The sequence below is a fragment of the Schistocerca americana genome, chromosome 2 (assembly GCF_021461395.2).
Source record: "Schistocerca americana isolate TAMUIC-IGC-003095 chromosome 2, iqSchAmer2.1, whole genome shotgun sequence".
In the NCBI taxonomy this organism is placed as follows: Eukaryota; Metazoa; Arthropoda; class Insecta; order Orthoptera; family Acrididae; genus Schistocerca; species Schistocerca americana.
Genome location: NC_060120.1, coordinates 686,798,451 through 686,817,248, shown reverse-complemented (window position 1 = coordinate 686,817,248; position 18,798 = coordinate 686,798,451). Strand labels below are relative to the sequence as shown.

The 18,798-nt window shown below is 40.6% G+C and overlaps 1 protein-coding gene across 3 annotated transcripts in view; it reads right to left on the bottom strand.

The window, feature by feature from the left end:
* LOC124595671 (intraflagellar transport protein 80 homolog) overlaps positions 1-18,798 on the bottom strand; it is a 435,858-nt gene that overhangs the window by 315,949 nt on the left and 101,111 nt on the right. For all 3 annotated transcript variants that reach the window (XM_047134522.1, XM_047134521.1, XM_047134523.1), the window contains exon 5: positions 12,963-13,052. In XM_047134522.1, coding sequence (XP_046990478.1) covers positions 12,963-13,052 — 90 coding nt within the window. The remainder of the gene's footprint in view (positions 1-12,962; positions 13,053-18,798) is intronic.

Genomic DNA, 18,798 nt, shown 5'->3' with positions numbered 1-18,798 from the left:
CGTATGGTAAGTCACATCATCTTTGTTTTTAAATATAAATTTGTAAATACTTTGACATGTTCTATATCCTTGAAAAAGAGATCTACGGGTGAATAAAGCTACTACTACTACTACTACTACTACTACTATTGGATGACATTTGCCACAAGTAGGACGAAATCTTGTCCCTGGATATCTGGTCACTCCCGTGTCAGACCCGGTACAACTGAAACACTCCAATCTAGGCATAAACATTTAGACACTGACCAAAATGTCAACAATTATGAAGAGAATAGACTGCTACTCACTGTAAAGCTGACACACTGAGTTGCAGACAGGCACAATGACAAGAGTGGCACACACTGAGCTTGCAGCCAAAGCCTTCTTCAGAGAAGAAAGGAAAACTTATACATATTCACACAAGCAGGAACATCTCACATAAAAATGACCACTATCTCTGACCACTAGAGGCAGACAGATATACTGCTACTTACTATAAAGATTGTATGCTGTGTTGCAGACAGGCATAGTGGAAAGACTGTTGTACAGTCAGTTGGGCCAAAGCATTCTTCAGAAAAGAAAGGAAAGCACACACACATTCACACAAGCGGGCACAACTCACGCACGCATGACGATTATATCTCTAACTGCTCTGGGCTGGAGATACACTCATGTGTGCATGAGGTGCACCTGCTTGTGTTAATGTTGTTTTTGTGTGTGTGTTTTTCTTTCTTTTCTGAAGAAAGCTTTGGCCAAAAGTTTAGTATGTAGCTATCTTCTCATTGTGCAATTTCTGCAACTCAACGTGTCATCTCTACAGTGAGAGCAATTTACCCTTTTCATAATCGTTGATATTGCAGTCTGGACTTCCCATTGTTAGACTCTGAATGACCTGGATACTGGCAATGGTCGTCACAATGTGTGGACGCTACATGTTTAACATAAACACCAAGGAGTGGGGCATTCTAAGCATCTAAACTTGCTGTAGATGACAAGCAGTTCCACTGTGGAGGCAAAGGCAGTAACTGTCAACTCTTCATCTGTTGTCATTACAGCTATCACCTCAGAGCCAGCATCTGTATATGCCCAGGGCTAAGTTACAACATTCTGTACAGGCACAGCACACAGGTGAGTGTTGCCTTAGTGACAACATGACATCACCCCCCCCCCCCCCCCACCTCCCCCATTACAGTACTGCTGCCTTTTAAAAATTTGCTGAGGCTGGAAAATGCCATGATGTGTCAGCCAACACAAAGTCCCCCTCCTTTACCTGGTAGTGCAATCTCACTGAGGCAGTCGGCCATTCTGGGCATCCACATGCAGCCACCAACAGACACTGGCTTATGTGGGCTGTTCCTCATCATGGGTCCATCACAGGGTGGTTATTTCATCCTCTATGCACATGTTCCTGAAAATAGGCACCTCATGGCTCAATTGCATAATGAGAATGACAACACCTACAAATGCAGGCAGACTACATACAAATGTTGTGCTCCATGCAGCACAGACTTGCAGCGCATGGTTGACCAGAGGTCTGTCACGCCATAAACTTCCACTGCAGCTCTGCCAATGATGTAATGGCATCATAACACCTCACCACTGAGGCTATCACCGTATGAATGATGCCACTCTCATCACTTCAGCCCTAAGGAAGGAAGAATGTGAGGCATAATTGATGCATCATTATGATAGTTCCTGTGACTGCACCTTGACCAGTGTGATGCCCTCACAGAGGTAGAGACTCCAACATCACTGCTGTCCCAGTGCACTCTCATGACTGGCACTGGGGCACTGTTAAAATGGAAAGACTGGCCTGTGAACTCTGCTTGTGAACTCTGCTTGCAGTGTTAAGTGTATGCCACATCTCTATACAACGAACTCATGGTATATTTCCGTATTGCTCTGACAACAATGGAATAGCTGGGTTTACAAATTTTAGTTGCATGCTAGCTTGTGTTAAATTTCCTTATGGCAACCCTACAGCCTATTCTGAACATTTCTGTTAGCATTACATTCTTTCAGTGAGGATTGTAACTGAAGTTGTGCTTTGGTTGTGCTTACAAATTTAGGAGCATTTTTTCAAAACTTAATAAATGCAACACATATGGTTCTCCGTAAAAATGAGTTTTTCTGTTTTCACTTAGATAGGTATGTTTGAGCATTTGAATTTTTACATGACTACTAGCTCTCACTGACATTAATAAAGCATTGTAATGAAATGTATTAAAATTTAGTTTTTTTTAACAATATATTAGGATGTGTTTTGTCCAGATTTTTTTTTTCTTCAAAAGTCGATAAATGCTTATAATTATTGGTGGTATCAGTGATATTGCCTTCTTTAATGCTGTGTATTTTTCCCACAACTAATTTATTTATGTGCTGTAGTGTTTATTATATGCCTGTATTGTTGTAAAATGCATATTTTTGCACATATTTTTGCATATACCATTCTTTTAAACGAATTATGAAAAGGAAAGTTGGCACTCACCATATAGCAGAGATGCTGAGTCACAGATTGGCACAACAAAAAGGCTGTCACAAATAAGATTTCAGCCAGCAAGGCCCTCAGCAAAAACAGAAGACACACACACACACACACACACACACACACACACTCACACACACACACACATATACACCTGAGACTCAGCATCTCTGCTATATTGTGAGTGGCAACTTTCCTTTTGATAATATTGTTACACATTCCATCCTGGATTTTCCATTGTTTGATTCTTTTAAATTTACAGTTTTTGACTTTATTCAGAATACAAACAATAGAAATACAGTGGCATAATGCAATAATAGCTATGATAATCATTTTAACAGAGTTGTTAGCTTATATAAATCCCAGTTGAAGTATGAAATGAATAACACAAGAAGTATTGTGTGTTACAATTGTGGTGTCGATAGGTCACATCGACCACACAAATAACAATCTTTGGAATATTAACTGCTCTGACCAGCCGCCATGTTTAATTCAGTCTGTCTTTGTACTTCATGCAGTGTTCATGTGTATCAGTCTTTATGGTAAAATATATGCGTATATAGAAAACTTGGGAAATGTTTATTATGTATATTACAATCCGTATCCAGAATCCAATATTGGTGACCCCGGACAAAAAGTTCTACGTCTTCCGTGACTTCCGCATCGGTCGTATAGAATCAACAGGTTTCACATCCAATGCCATGGCTACATCACCGAACATTCTTTATGAAGATTTGGAGGCCCAGCTCTTAACGAACAGGCCAACACAACCCTCTGCCATCAGTTATTTCGCAGCTAATGGACAATGATCTATGATCTTCGATGAGGATAACCTCTACTTTAGCAACTCCACAGTGCTCGAGTGTTACGCAGTTACCTCAAACAATGGACTCAGGCTTTGTTTCGTCGGAGTACGCACAACAACAATTGAAAAGTGAAGTGGACGATCTACTAAATAGTGTGACGATCGATCACTCGTACAAAGTTCAAAGGGACTGAAATTCGCACACGTGCTTTGATCCTCTACACACCATGACATCGGTTACAGTAGTGCCGCGTGCAACGCCACAATTTGTGCAAAATGCACACACAGTCAACTATTAACAAGCTATGCCAGCCTTGCCTTCCTGACAATTCAGTAACAGACACTTTTATGCATCCAGTTTGCCAGAACAAACCATCGGATCAGCGGCACAGTTTCGCGACCATGTGGGTACAAGTGCACCCAACATAGCCTGTTCATCCAGCAACGTTGTACTACGACAGTGCGACCGCCAACAGGTTTCACCAGCGTTTTATGGTCCTACCATCAAGGGTGCATGGCCAGTGTGCATAGAAAACTTTTGTTGTCACAACTTTAGGCTCCAGGCCACCCCACCCCCCCAGCCCCCCTCACACACGGGGGGCCACGATTCCGACCCCATACAACTGCTTGCTCCTTCCGCAATACTGTCTGCGTCTGCAGCACCGGCCTTCCACCTCATTTCTGAGTTGGACAATGTCAGTGCTATTCCTGCAATTTCCAGTCCAGTTTATGGGCCCTCATTATGCGCCGCTCGCCATTCGCTCCCATGGTACCGACCGAGCCTGCCGCGTCGTGTTTTTGGACATCTTCAGAGACATTACAATCCAGTCGTTGTTCTGAATGTGTGTGTTACTAACATTTCCGCTCTGGTGATGCCGGATCCCAGCATGAACTCTTGTGCAGCAGGACCGCAGGCCTTCCAAGACATGCCGAAGCCACCTTCGTCTCCACCTCCAGGCCACCTACCCAAGCTACCTTCCCTATATGTGAACGATCCAGTTTCATGTTTCGCACTGGTGGAGCACCTCTTTGAGCTGCATCAAGTGACTGATGACAACTACAAGTTCCTATGTTTGGTCACACACCTTCACGACCACTCAGATTTAATTTGTGATCACCTACTTTCACCTCCACCGTGACCAAAGTATGAGTTTGCCCTGAAAACGATATAGGACCGACTTGGCTGCTCGCCACAGGAATTGATAACCAAGATTCTGTACGATGAGGACCCGAGGACTCGCACTACGTCACAACTTTGGCGCTGCCTCAGGTTACTCGTGAGTAAACACACGATGCCAGACGTCACTCTGTGGGTCTTATGGTCTGCCAAGTTACCTGCCGACCTACAGATACATCTACTGCCGCACTCTTTCAAGTCTATCAGTTCTTGCCTACACATCGCAGATCAGCTGTATGTGCTCCTGCGCCAGAAACACTCAGCTCATCCTCCATCGCTGTGTGACACTACACCTCCTTCTTACCAGCCGTCTGCAGGCAGGGGCAGGGCCCGTTCTGCTACCATGCCTTCTACACCGCCAGGCAGTACTCATTTGCTCTCTCCTCTTTCCGAGCACTGAAGACTCGCCCATGCTCCATACATCCCAGTTTATGTCCCAGAACAGATCAATGAGGACAAGCCTCCCTCGCTATCACAGTCAACGTCACCGCCACATCTGGCTCATCCACACTGTTGGTACCACAAGATATTTGGGGCTGAGGCCAAGAAGTGCAGGTTACTTTGCCAACACCCAAACACCAACTGCAGGAACTAAGTGACACCAAGTACTGAGGGGAACTCCACGGGCATCCCCTAACATGCACTCCATCCACTCATCCCCTCAGCCGAGCAGTTGTTTATAAGTGACAGAGACATTTCATTGCAGTTTGTCTGTCTAATTGACACTGGCACTAACGTGTCTATCATACCTCGATTGTTGGCTCCTACTGGCTTATCACTGATGAAGTCTCTCCTACGAGCTGTCAACGCATCAACGTTACAAGCTGTCGGTTCTGTAAAAGTGTTGGTGCACCTATCCCCTTCTCTTCATTTCCCATGGACCTTCTACGTCGCCGAACCAATTCTCGACATGGAATTTTTGTCCCATTACAAGCTCTCCCTGATCGTAGTCCAGTGTTCAGTGTTACATCACCCGTCTAATGCTCAGATACCGTGCTCCGGCACCCATACTCCTCATTCCGTTTCCGCCACAACATGGGATTTAGTTCGCGAGTGTTCCGCCCTCGCAGGCAAGATTGTGACCTGCATCACTAACCTGCCTTCAGAATATGACTCTGCCCCGAGAATGACGGGCTGAAACAATGCATTGCTCACACTTACAATGAGCTCGCTGCGGCCTGCACCTCAGTGTTGAAACTGCAATCCGCAGTTCCTTCACCAGATTGAAATTCATCACCAAGCATCAGTTCAAACACTCATTACGTTAGTTCAAAAACATTCATTGTGAGTGATGATTCGTGCTCAGTGACCTCTGCACCACCCAAGCGCCCACTACACGCAGTGCCTCGTGTTTCAAACAGTGTCTAATAACAGTCGCTCGCGCAGCACGACCAGGCCCACTATGCAGGCAGCCACCCCACTTGTTGATAAACATTCCCCCTCTCCCACACACCAGCCAAGCAACTCGGTGGCCATCGCTGCCCTTCGCACGATGCCAGTACCTCTCTTGCCTGTGCCAGTTACCCAAGGCAAGGTTAAGAATAGACAGTCGCTGCGCACCTCACTTCACTCCGTGCTGCATGCGCAGCCAACCTCTACAAACAAGCACTTGCCGCACTTGCGTATTAGGCATGTGACTTTCATGCTGCCTTTTCCCACTTGCGTTAACAGCTATGCCTCGTTGCGCCCCACTCGTCCCAAAACTTCACATCAGAACGTTACTCAGCCTCGTGTGCAGTTCTCAGTCTCTTCTGTCACTGACGGAACGACACACAAGATAATTACCACTGCTGGCCTTCCTATTAGACACAAGGTTAGATGCCTTAGCCCCATTAAGTTGTGTGCAGCCCGGCAGCAAATTAACAGACTTCTGGAGGCAGGCATTCTACAGCCATCGGACAGCAATTGATCTTCATCAGTTCACCTCGTCACCAAACACAACAATTATTTTCAAATGTGTGGTATTACAGACATTTAAATGTTCACACTGTCATGAACAATTACCCTGTTCCAAACATAAATGATTTCACTCATATATTATCGGGCAGCACAATCTTCAGTGTGATTGACTGCAAACATGCTTATCACCAGATTCCCGTAGTGCCGGAAGACATTCCAAAGACTGCAATCATCACACCGCTCAGTTTGTTCCAGTACAACTTCATGCCATTCGGTTTAAAGAATGCGGCACAAACGTGGCAACATTTCAATGACTCAGTCTTACGACAATTCAAGTTCTGCTTCACATACCTGGATGATATACTCGTTTCCAGCAAATTGACTGAAGACCATGAAGATAATTTATCCCAGGTCCTCCAGACTTTAGCATCCAATGGTGTCGAGGTCAACAAAGAAAAATCCCAATTGAGTCAGCCTTCTGTGACATTTCTGGGTTACACTGTCTTCACAGATGGTATACAGTCTACCAAATCCCGCATGCAGGCTTTCACATCATTGCCACCGCCAGCTACATACAAAGATCTCAGACGTTTCCTAGGTACTATAAATTACTACTGCCATCATCTTCCTTCTGCTGCCGCCATGCAGGCCCCACTGACGGACTCACTCTCCGGCAAACAAACTTTGGGCATTAAACCAGTCCATTGGACTGAACCCATGCTAGAGGCTTTCAGGGCTCTTGAAACAGCTTCAGCTCACGCAGCTGTACTTGCCCACCCTGATCCGTCTGTCAATTTGTTCTTCACTATGGACGCCAGCAACATTGCGGTTGGGGCAGTATTACAACAGAGCAAAGGCGACACAGTTTCACCACTTCATTTCTTCTCCAAAAAAACTCTACAGCACAGAAGAAATATTTTGCTTTTGATAGAGAGCTTCTGGCAGTGTACGAGGCCGTCAAACATTTATGCACTGACATCGAGGGCTGTCCTTTATTCATTCTTACTGATCATAAACCACTGGCGGATGCCATCTGCAGGACACAAAAGTTGGCACTGAGGATAAGGTCAGCATTCCCAGTGTAATCATCTGGTGTCACAGCAACTGGGCTGAGCTGCCACCCTGTCATGCCATGAGTTTGCTCTCCTCCAGACAAGTCTGACAATGCCTGTGACAGTTCATGCCTTTACCAGACAGATACAGCTGTCGTCGGCCTTCCTCATGAGGGTGGCACAGCGCTTTGTGCTCTCATCAAGTCTGGGTTCCATGAAATACAATGTTGGTTTCATCACTCCCTCTAGTGTTTTGCTTCTCCTCTCTTCCACCTATTCTCTGGCATCTTCAGCAAACAACAAAAGACTCTTCTGCCACCATGGGCCATTGTCCTTCCTGATGCTGTTCCCACTGCTTCGTGCCTTTGCTGAGCCATTGCAGTCATGATTGGCCTGTCCTCATGAAGCCGGTGCAATGTTCTCTTCTGGGTGCATGTGACAATGAGCTCATTTCTTCTTCTTCCTTTCAATCCCCTGGTATACATTGACCTGTTTCCATGCCATCTTTCATATCACTTCAGGACTCTCTATTGGTCCTTTCTAGTTTCATGTTCCTGTGCACACCTCACGTTCCCACTTTCCATTACATCTTTCAGAACCCTTCAGGACTTACAACTGGTCCTTCCTCTTTGCATGCTCTTATGTATGCCATTCATTCCATGCTGTCATTCCCATTTCCCCAGGAAATGCTGCTAGTCTTCCCTTGTACATGAATTTGAATTCAACAGTGTTACCACCACACAGACCCACTGTCCGCTCTCTGGGTGCAATTCACGTTCATCCAGATGTATCGTTTTCTGTATCGTCATCCAAGGTGCTTCTCACTTCCTCGCCTGTCCCCATCACCTCGGCACACAGGGCATGAATAAATGGTGGAGGGAAATGTTCTCTTGGGCAGTACCCACAACTGTTCAACTTTAGGAATAATTAGAATTTGTTATGAAAATTAGTTGCGTGATCAACAACAAATGAGGTATTATATCAATATCACACATTAGCAGTTTTAGTTGAAAACTGTGGGATCAAGAGCATCAGATGAACAGTTACTGCAGTAATAAATTCAACCAATAAAATTTCAAATACCTTCTCATGCCTATCTGCCTTTTCTACCCAGATAAAGTCTCTAATCAAATAAACTCTATTAAAAATCAGACTAAAATATTTTATTGCTAATTATTTACCTGATCTTAACTTCAGATTAAATATGACACCTACATGTCTAACATTATAAAGAACAATTCAATTATATACCATTCAGGAGAAGTGTTGTACCATGTACAAGAATTTCACAGCTCCACATGAACAAGTAACCAATTTCATTTGATTTGAGATTTGATTTTTTATTGATCCAGTTTTATCATCCAGCACAAATTGTACAATTGATATTGGACAGGTCAAAGATAAGTTACAATAATACATAACAATCAAACAATGGGAAATCCAGGATGGAATGTAACAATACGAGAGAAGGGAAGTTGCTACTCACCATACAGTTAAGATGCTGAGCCGCGATAGGCACAAGTGTGTGCAAGTTGTGCTTGCATGAGTGTGTGTGTGCGTGTATGTATGTGTGTCTACTGCTGACAAAGGCCTTAATGGCCAAAAGCTATGATTGTGTGAATCTTTTTATTGTGCCTATCGCAGCTCAGCATCTCCGCTATATGGTGAGTAGCAACTTCCCTTCTGTTGTATTGTTACAATAATACATAGTATTAGCAAAATAGTAGGGAAATTAAAAATAGGTACCTATTACAGTTAATTTTGTTACATATTCAGAAATTCCCTGACAGAATAGAAACAGTGCTTTATTAGAAATGCCTTTAGTTTAGCTTTAAATATTGGATGAGTATCATTTTTTATTTCCCCTGGTATCTTATTGTGTAGTATTACACCAATGTTTATTATGCTCCTCTGATAGGTGGTTGTTCTGTGATATTTTTGATGTATATTTGATTTCCCTCTGGTACTGTTGTTGTGTACGTTTTTTTTCTGCAGCAGTTTGTCTGTTTTCAGGAGGTAGTCCCTAGTGAACAAGATAGTTTCATAAATGAATAAACTTGGAACATTTAGAACACCAAGCTCAGTAAAATGGGATTTATAGGACTCCATCTTTTTAAGGGAACAAATTATTCTTAGAGCTGTTTTTTGCATTCTAAAAACCTTTACAATGTGAGTTGAATATCGCCAGAAAACGATCCCATATTGGACTAGTGAGTGGAACTGTGCATAGTATGGCTGCAGTACTGTTGTTTTTCTTGTTGTAGCCTTTAAAATTCTTAGGCTGTAGCACACAGGTGATAGTTTTCTAGACAAGTTATTAATATGTGTGTCCCACTTTAAGTTTTGCTGAATCCATAGACCCAAAAATTTTGTGACACTTACATTTTCTAGGGGGTCATTTTTGAATTGTGATTGAATAGACATTTGATTAGTTGGAGGAATTAAATGAAAATCAACACACACGGTTTTTTCAGTATTTATAATGAGTTTGTTTTTTGTGAACCACTCAGAAAGTCTTTTCATAGAACTTTCTGCTGTGGACTGCAAAGTTTCTGGACTGGATCCAGTGAGCAATATGCTGGTGTCATTAGCAAACAGGATAGTTTTTGTGGGACTCATATATTCAACTAAGTCATCCACATAAATGAAAAAGAGCAGTGGACCTAAGATTGAGCCCTGTGGTACACCATATTTTATTGGTAATTCGCTAGAAAGAAAGGAGCTGTTTCTTGTTTTGTTCATTTTGTTGAATTCATACTGAAGTGATACTTTGTGCTTGCGATTTTTTAGGTATGAACACAACCAGCTATGTGCTACACCTCTTACTGCTCATCTTTCTAATTTTTCGAGCAGAATGTTATGGTCCAGGACATCAAAGCCTTTTGTTAGATCTAGAAAAATACCTGCAGCTAATTTATGTTGATCAAGGGATTTTAAAATGCAGTTTAAGAATTCGAAAATTGCTGTCTGTGTAGATTTAGACTTTCCAAAACCATGTTGTTGTACTGTAAGAGATGCATATTTATTTATGAAACTTAAAAGTCTGTCATAGAAGAGTTTTTCTAGAATTTTTTAGAAGGAACTTACCTGTGATACAGGTCGGTAGTTTGATATTTTTTCAGAAGAACTTTTTTTTTAGCAGTGGTGAAGCTTTTGCTATTTTAAAAATATCTTGGAATACAACAGTTTTAAAGAGAGGTTGAAAATTTTTGCCAAGGGGTTTGCTATGAGGTGAGCACATGCTTTTAATATGAAATCAGGTATTTCATCAAGACCACTTGACATTTTATTGCTTAATGATTTAATTTTACTTATAATTTCATTGGAGTTTGTTTCATAAATACACATAGAAGCAGTCAAGATCACTGACTTGCTGGAGAAACTTGGGACTGGTCCTTGACAGTTTACTTGAATGAGGTCTTCAGCTAGTGAAGTGAAGTATTCATAAAATTTTTCCACAACTGAATTTGAGTCTGTGACTTTTGAGCCTTCTAGTGTTAATGATATATTATTTTTCTTTGACACTGAACTACACGTTTCATTCTTTATAACTCTCCACGTGGATCTCATTTTGTTAGAAGAGTTTTTTATCAAATTGTCATTCCACATAATGTTTGCCTCTCTGACTTATCTACCATAGATTCTTTGGTAGGCCTTTGAATAATCTGTGAATTCTTGGGTTACTCTATATTTCTTACAACAGTACTGCAGAAAACTGTTTCTCTCACTGGAAATTTTTATGCCTTTAGTTACCCATTACTTAGTATTGTTAGGTTTTACTGTTTTTACGACTTTTGGAAATGCTACATTAAAATAGTGAAGAAAGATGCTCTGAAAACTCATGTACATGCTATCAGCATTGTTCTGAGTAGCGATGCTTTTCCAGTTTTCCTTCGCCAGTAAGAGATTAAAAATTCCAGACTCAAATTTATTAAATAAAAATTTTTTAATGTAAAAATACTTTTAAAGCCTAGACCACAATTTTCATTATAGAATTACAGCACAATGACTAGTTTTGGTTGCTTTCTATGATCATCTTCAGGTTCTTCAAATCAAAAACAGAGTGGGATATGCATTGAAAAAGATCATAATTAGCAACAGCCGTGCAATGGTATGCATTCATATTATGGGTCAACATGACTATGGCAGTATGTAATTAAAAGCTTCATTGTGAGTGAGCCAGGCTGTAAACCATAATCTTGCAAGATGAAGGTAATAAAGAAGGAAAATGGCCAGTTGCATTAGTAAAAATTGAATTATATGTTCATTATTTTCAAAGGTTCTTGCATAATTTTGCTCTCATATAATTCAGTTAATTTTTATGTGTTTTGTCAGGCTGGTTGGTCTTGTGGCATTTTACTTTTAAGATTCAACATTTGGACATTTTATAAAGATGACTCTTTTTGTACTCATGTTAGATAACTCCTTTGTAAGCTAGACTATGGAATTGCTGACAATTATAGTTACTGTTGCATGTACTTTTTTCACTGTAGTATTAGCTGTACAATTGCAAATAATGGGCATTTATTGCAATTTTGGTTTATACAACAGATCATTTTCCTTCTTTATTACCTGCATCTTGCGAGATTGTGGTTCACAACATGGCTTGCCCACAGTCAAGCTTTTAACTACACACTGTTGTAGTCTTGTTGGCCCATAATATGAATGTATTTCATTGCGTGACTGTAGCTAATGATAATGTTTTTCAATTCATAACCAACTCTTTCTTACAACTTGAATGATCTTAAGATGGTTGTAGAAAGCAACCAAAACTAATTATTGTGATTTAATTGTATTATGAAAATTGTGGTCTATACATTAGAAGTTTTTTTATGTTAAAAAATTTTATTTAATAAATTACTTTAAGACCATTGTCTCCTTCCTCACAATGTCAGGCTTCACTAAGAATCAAATTTCAGTTGGACAAGCTTCATATTCAAGCCACCAATAGGTTACTTCTATACTGCTTTGGTTGACATTGTTGTCAGTGAGGAGCAGAAGACTTGAGTTTGATGATGAACTATTTTACGTCTGTTCACAGAACTGATGCTAACACTTGTAAGCAATGTGTATGTAACTGACTGTTTATAAACTGTAACACTAACAACAAACATTACTTAGTACAGTTACTCCAATATTTTCCTAAGTGAAATTGCTCAGGTCTGATTTATTCCATTCTGTGTTGAGTGGAAACATCTGTTTGTTCTGTGGCATGACAGAGCTGATAGTTATTAGTGATTGTCAATGATGTTTATGTTATTTTCAAGGCCATAAACAAATTTTATGTGAGGTCACAGTGATCTACAGTTTGTTTAGTAGGATGTATTTTCATCCCAGAATTGCCGTATTTCCCTGTACCAAAATATTAAAAATGTTGCACAACTTGGCAGGAGAGAAGGAACTAAGATTGTATACATATTTATGAAAGGAAGATCCTCTCTTCTTCTGGCAGCAGTACATAATAATTTCTTTTATTTCTGTGACAAATTATATAATTTTTTTAGTATTACTATAACTTACTGAATACATGAATTACTGGAGTTTGGATATTACTTTTGCATGTACCTTATATCGACAATCTTCTCCACCTGAGACTATGAGATTGTTGCTAGAATTCCATGCAGCCTTCAGAATCAATCCATCATGTGCTTTCCACTGTAACAATAATAAACAGAACAAATGGTGTCATTTGAAATGAAACATTAACATTTTACAGAAAATATAAGTAATTAGTTCTATTTCAGCATCTGCAGATCATATATGGCTTCAGAGACATGGAACCATTCAAGACATGCATAACTCAGATACAATAAACTTCTTCTACATGTGGGTCAATAGCAGAAAAGCAACAGGTGTAGCATAAGTTCTGTTGCAAACATGTAGGCTTTATCCACAGTATGGACCATTATATGGAAGAGTGAATGAATGACTTAACTCTACAAAAGAATCAACTACCCCAAGAATTGCCACAATTTTCCCAGTTCTACTTCTGAAAATGTTAGTCATACTTGAATCAAAAGGAAAATTCACCTGAGAAAACTTTAAAATTACAAGAAGATAGAACAGCTGGCCTCTACTTCACTTCAGAGGACTGAATTGCAGTACAACCGATAGACATAAAAGTAGGAAAAATTGTACCTTAACATCTGGAACTGTTACTTACTTCCTCAGGAAGAAAGAGGATAAACTGTGGAAGGTTAGAAAGAAGGGTCAAGCCACTCAGACACTAATATGGTAGGGACCAACCTGTTATGATGATGCAGGAAGGCAAAGATGAAGGGGGTGTTTACAGGGAGAGCAAGTGATCAAAAGCAGTATGTCAGTATGCACTGTGCCAACTACAAATGTGAGTTAAGACTCAATATAGCTGTTCACTTTGATATGTACACATGTAAGAAAAAAAAATACATTGTCTGACAGTAAAACAGAAGCACCCATAAGGCATGGTTGGATGCCAATATAACTTCAAGCACATACACACTATCATTGGGTATGTAAATGATTAGCATTATAATTCTCTGTGACTGGTAGAAAGGGGACCAGATGGCACTCATGTCACTCATGTTTAGTGTTGTCACAAAGCCTGATTTGGTATATAAAGGGCATGAAGCATGTCAGATGTTGAGTGAACAATGTGATGGACAAGAAGACACTGTGTACTCATCTGAGACAGCATTATTGGTACATGACAGTTTACAAGAGACCTCATTTTGAGTTTCAATTTGCACAGCTGGTCAAATCATGCAATATCCAGATTTGTGTGACATTCAGATGTGACAGTCATGCAATGTTGGACTACTTGGAAATGTGAGAGCACGCATAGTTGTTGTCAAGGTACTGGTCATCCACATCTGACCACCACACCAGAGCATCAGCAAATTGTGCACCAAGCATGTCATAATCCCTTCACATCTGCTACTGCCATTCGAGAACATTACTTGAACTCCCTGCCAAATTTTTGTCATCCTACACTATTGGCTAGGGCTAGCAGTAGCTGGTCTAGAAATTACTGTTCTATGCACAGGGTACCACTAATACCACAATAAACATGGCTGCATTTGGAATGCTGTCATTAACAAGAAGCACAGACTGCTGATGAATTTCATTGCATTGTATTGGTATAGTGATACTGTTCTACCCCAGATGACCAACATCAGTGGGTATGTTGGTGACCTCAACTTGGAAAGAGGTCTCATTCTTCCAATGTGTTAGAGAGACACAGTAGTGTTACTCCTGAAATAATGGCGAGGGTCGCATTTGGGTATGATTTCAGTTCTTGGGTACTTGAAAGGACAATGGTAAGTCACAGATATCCTGTCTCCTCCTGTGTTACTTCTTATGTCATAGCACTGTGGTGCCACAAGACCCCCAGATCTGTCCCAAAGAGAATACATGTGGGTCCAGCTCAGATGTCAACTCTGTCTGAGTGTCAGTATCAAGGACATCATGACCAGCTAAAACAGCCATAGACTAACTTGCCTTTATGACACCATTCCCAACCAAATCAGGACACACATCCAGTAAGAGAAGGTTCAATGTCATACTGATAAATAGGATCAATACTGCTAATTTCTTTGTAAATTTGACATGATTTCGTAATCCATGAAATAATATCACACACCCAATCAGCCTGTGAAGTTTCATTCCATTTCCACCTCCTCTTCTGGGTGCTTCCCTTTTTTGTCAGATAGTGTATGTATGTACTTCTGCAGCTGTAAGAGTGTGAGAGAGGAAAAAATTCGTGCCCATTAAAAATTCTGTAAACTGAAATAAACTCGTGAGTGTCATAAGTGAGTTATATATCTACTATGTTTCTTCACTTGTGGACACAGATATTCTTATAACACAGCTGGATGTACCAAGGGATCAATTAATATAATTATTTATACATCCAGGGAGGCTGCTAGGCGAAGTGTGAAAGAATACATTCACTGATGCCAGGTCATGTGACGGAACACCCGAAGCAGGTTTGCTGCAATCCCTCAAGTGTAACTATTGATGATGGTGATTTTGCTCTACATGGTTTTCTCCTCAACTGTGATTTGGACTTTGTGTTACCTATTGTTGATGTCTGGCTACCACACAGACTTGTCTGCCTGGATAATGCAGTATTGTCTTCAAACAAAGTTTAATTGACAGTTTTGATTTCAGTGGATGAACTGACAGCTGATGAGTGCACCAAGAGCATGCTTCATTCCAATGCTTCCCAATCAAACCTACAAACAGTGTCCTCCTGTACTCAAAGGTTAGTTTTTAAAGAAAGTTCCAGAGCACTGAATTGGCCACAAGGTATCCACTTCCAGGAGTTTCCCATTTTGTGTATTTGGAGAACTGTCAGGAACTATTATCTTCTGTGATTTATTTTATTTGTACATAATGGGTGTTTAATAAAATCTGTGTTGTCGAAGAAGCACCCTGACAACAGATATTTCTACAGACAGCTTATGCCACCCTGTAAATTTTGGCATACTGTTATCCATAAATAGTGCAATAGTGTTTGATACAAAATTGTAAGTTAAGTGGAATTAGTTTTTATTAATCATTTATTTCAATTCAAAAATGATTTACATTAATGTATAATTTAAAAAGTATCTCTTTGCAGAGGGGCGCCCAAAAAAACCAAACTAATTTCTTCGTGGGCAAAGCTTTCATAGTGCCACATTTTGCCACCAGGAGTGCATATAGCTAAATGGTTCAAATGGCTCTGAGCACTATGGGACTCAACTGCTGTGGTCATAAGTCCCCTAGAACTTAGAACTACTTAAACCTAACTAACCTAAGGACAGCACACAACACCCAGCCATCACGAGGCAGAGAAAATCCCTGACCCCGCTGGGAATCGAACCCGGGAACCCGGGCGTGGGAAGCGAGAACGCTACCGCACGACCACGAGATGCGGGCCGTGCATATAGCAAACATTCCAGAGTCAGTAAGCTGTGTGCCATCATTGAAGGCGGTGAGGACTATTTTTGATAGAGTTTATAGTGAAACTGTTTTGTGTGGTTAGATTCAGGATTTTGTTCATAAAAAGTGGAACAGAAACCCTTGAAATGTTAAAGAGACATACAGGAATGATTGTATGGGGAAAACTCAAGTGTCTGTGTGGTTTTCCATTTCAGAAATGGTGAAATGTCAATTGATGGCAAACCTCATTCTGGCCATCCTTCCATGGATCAAACACATGAAAATGTTGAAAACATTAGTGCAATCATCAACAAAGACCAACGATGGACCATTAAAGAAATTGTGGAGCTATTGGGACTGACTTGGAGTTCAGTGCAGTGAATTGTGATAGGAGATATGGGAATGAAAAACTGGCTGCCAAATTCATGTCATGACTGCTGACTGCTGGACAACGACAAGGTTGTGTGTAATCACGTTGAGCTTTGAAAGAAGAGTCCTGAAATGGTTCAAGGTTTTTTTCAAAAATTATCACAGGTGGCAAAACTTTGTGCTGTGCTTAAGATCATGAATCAAATCAACAATCAAGCCAGTGGACGACAAGTTCGCCTCACCCCAAGCAAGCTCATCAGGTGAAATCAAACATTAAAAGAATGCTAATTTCTTTTTTCAATGTGAGAGGAGTTGTCCACTCAAAGTGTGTTCCACAGGGTCAGACAGATAACCAGCTTATCTACTTGGGAAGTTTTGAAAAGATTGTACAACAGTGTGTGGCAGAAGCAGCCAGATTTGTGGCAGTTGGGTAGCTGGTTTTTCTATCACGACAACGCCCCCTGCTCACACAGCCCTGTCTGTATGACATTTCTTGACCAAGAATGGTATGACCTCTGTTCCTCATGACTCCCCCCCTCCGCACCAAATATTCACACGACCTTGACCCAGGTGACTTTTTTTTTCCTTTCCCCTAGAATGAAAGACATATGAAAGATATTTTGAACAATGGAATGAAAGTTTAGACAATGTATGTGTGCGAGCGGAGAGTACTTTGAAGGGGATTGGAAGTTTGTACTTAAAATGTGAATGAATAAGTTTAAAAAAATGTTCAGTTTCTTTCAGGTACCTCCTTGACCTCCTTAATCATCATGGATCAGATGTTAATTTGATAAGAGCACAGCAAAAGTTACTTTAGCCCATTTAGTATCCTTACATATTTCATTTCATTGTTTAATTCAACTGAATGAGATACTGACTTATATTTTATGTAATTCCTCTTAATTTCAAAATAATTGTTTCTTTATACAAATGCAAGGTTTAACAGTGATGTAAATGAATAAAATTTTCTTGAGCTTTCAGCAGTGTCAAGTAGTTAAAAATCCAAAAGCCATTGACAACTGCCAAGTGCGCACCATGTGGCGGTGGCTGAGGATTACTTGTGAAAAAGTATGTGGCTACATAACTACGAGTTGATATAGCTCGAAACTTGAGACAATTTTGTTACTGTTCTCTTTAGCAGCCCTCTTAGATTGTTTGCATATGATGCTATCGTTTACTGTCTAGTAAAGTTATTAGAAGATTAAAGCCAATTGCAAAATGACTTGTACTCAATATCTGTATGGTGTGACAAGTGGCAGTTGGCTCTAAATAAGGAAAATGTGAGATCACCCACATGAGTACCAACAGGAATCTGTAAAATTTTGGTTACATGATAAAGCATGCAAATCAAAAAGCTGCCAATTTAACTAAATACCGAGGAATTAAAATTATGAACAACTTAAACTGGAACAATCACAGAGACAATGTTGTGGGGAAGGCAACCCAAAGAGTGCATTTCATGGACAGGACACTTAGCAGGCACAACAAGTCTACTGAAGAGACTGCCTACATTAAGCTTGTTCAGCCTCTGCTAGAGTACTGCTTTGCGGCATGGATCTGGATGGAGGACATTGAATAAGTCCAGTAACAGGTAGCTCATTTTGTATTATTGTGAAATAGGGGAAAGAATATCAAAGATACGATGAGTTGGGGTGACAATCATTAAAAAGAAAGGGGGGTGGGGGGATGGGAGTGTCTCTTGCTGTGCGGAGATGATCTCACAAAATTTCTCTTGTGAATGCAAAAATACTTTATTGACACCAACATACATAGGAAGAAATTATCATTACAATAAAATAAAAGCAATCAGAGCGTGTGCAGAAAGATTTCAATCTTTATTTTTTCCAAGTCCTGTTAGAGGGTTGAACAGTAGAGAAATAATCTGAAGGTGGTTGGGCGAAACCTCTGCCAGGCACATATAAGTGTGAATTTCAGAGAAGTGATGTAAATGTAGATACAGAATACCATTCTTTTAATGGTATTATGTCCGCCCCGATAGCTGAGTGGTCAGCATGACGGATTGCCGTCCTACGGGCCCAGGTTTGATTCCCGGCTGGGTCGGGGATTTTCTCCACTCAGGGACTGGGTGTTCAGTTGTCTTAATCATCACTTCATCCCCATCCGACAC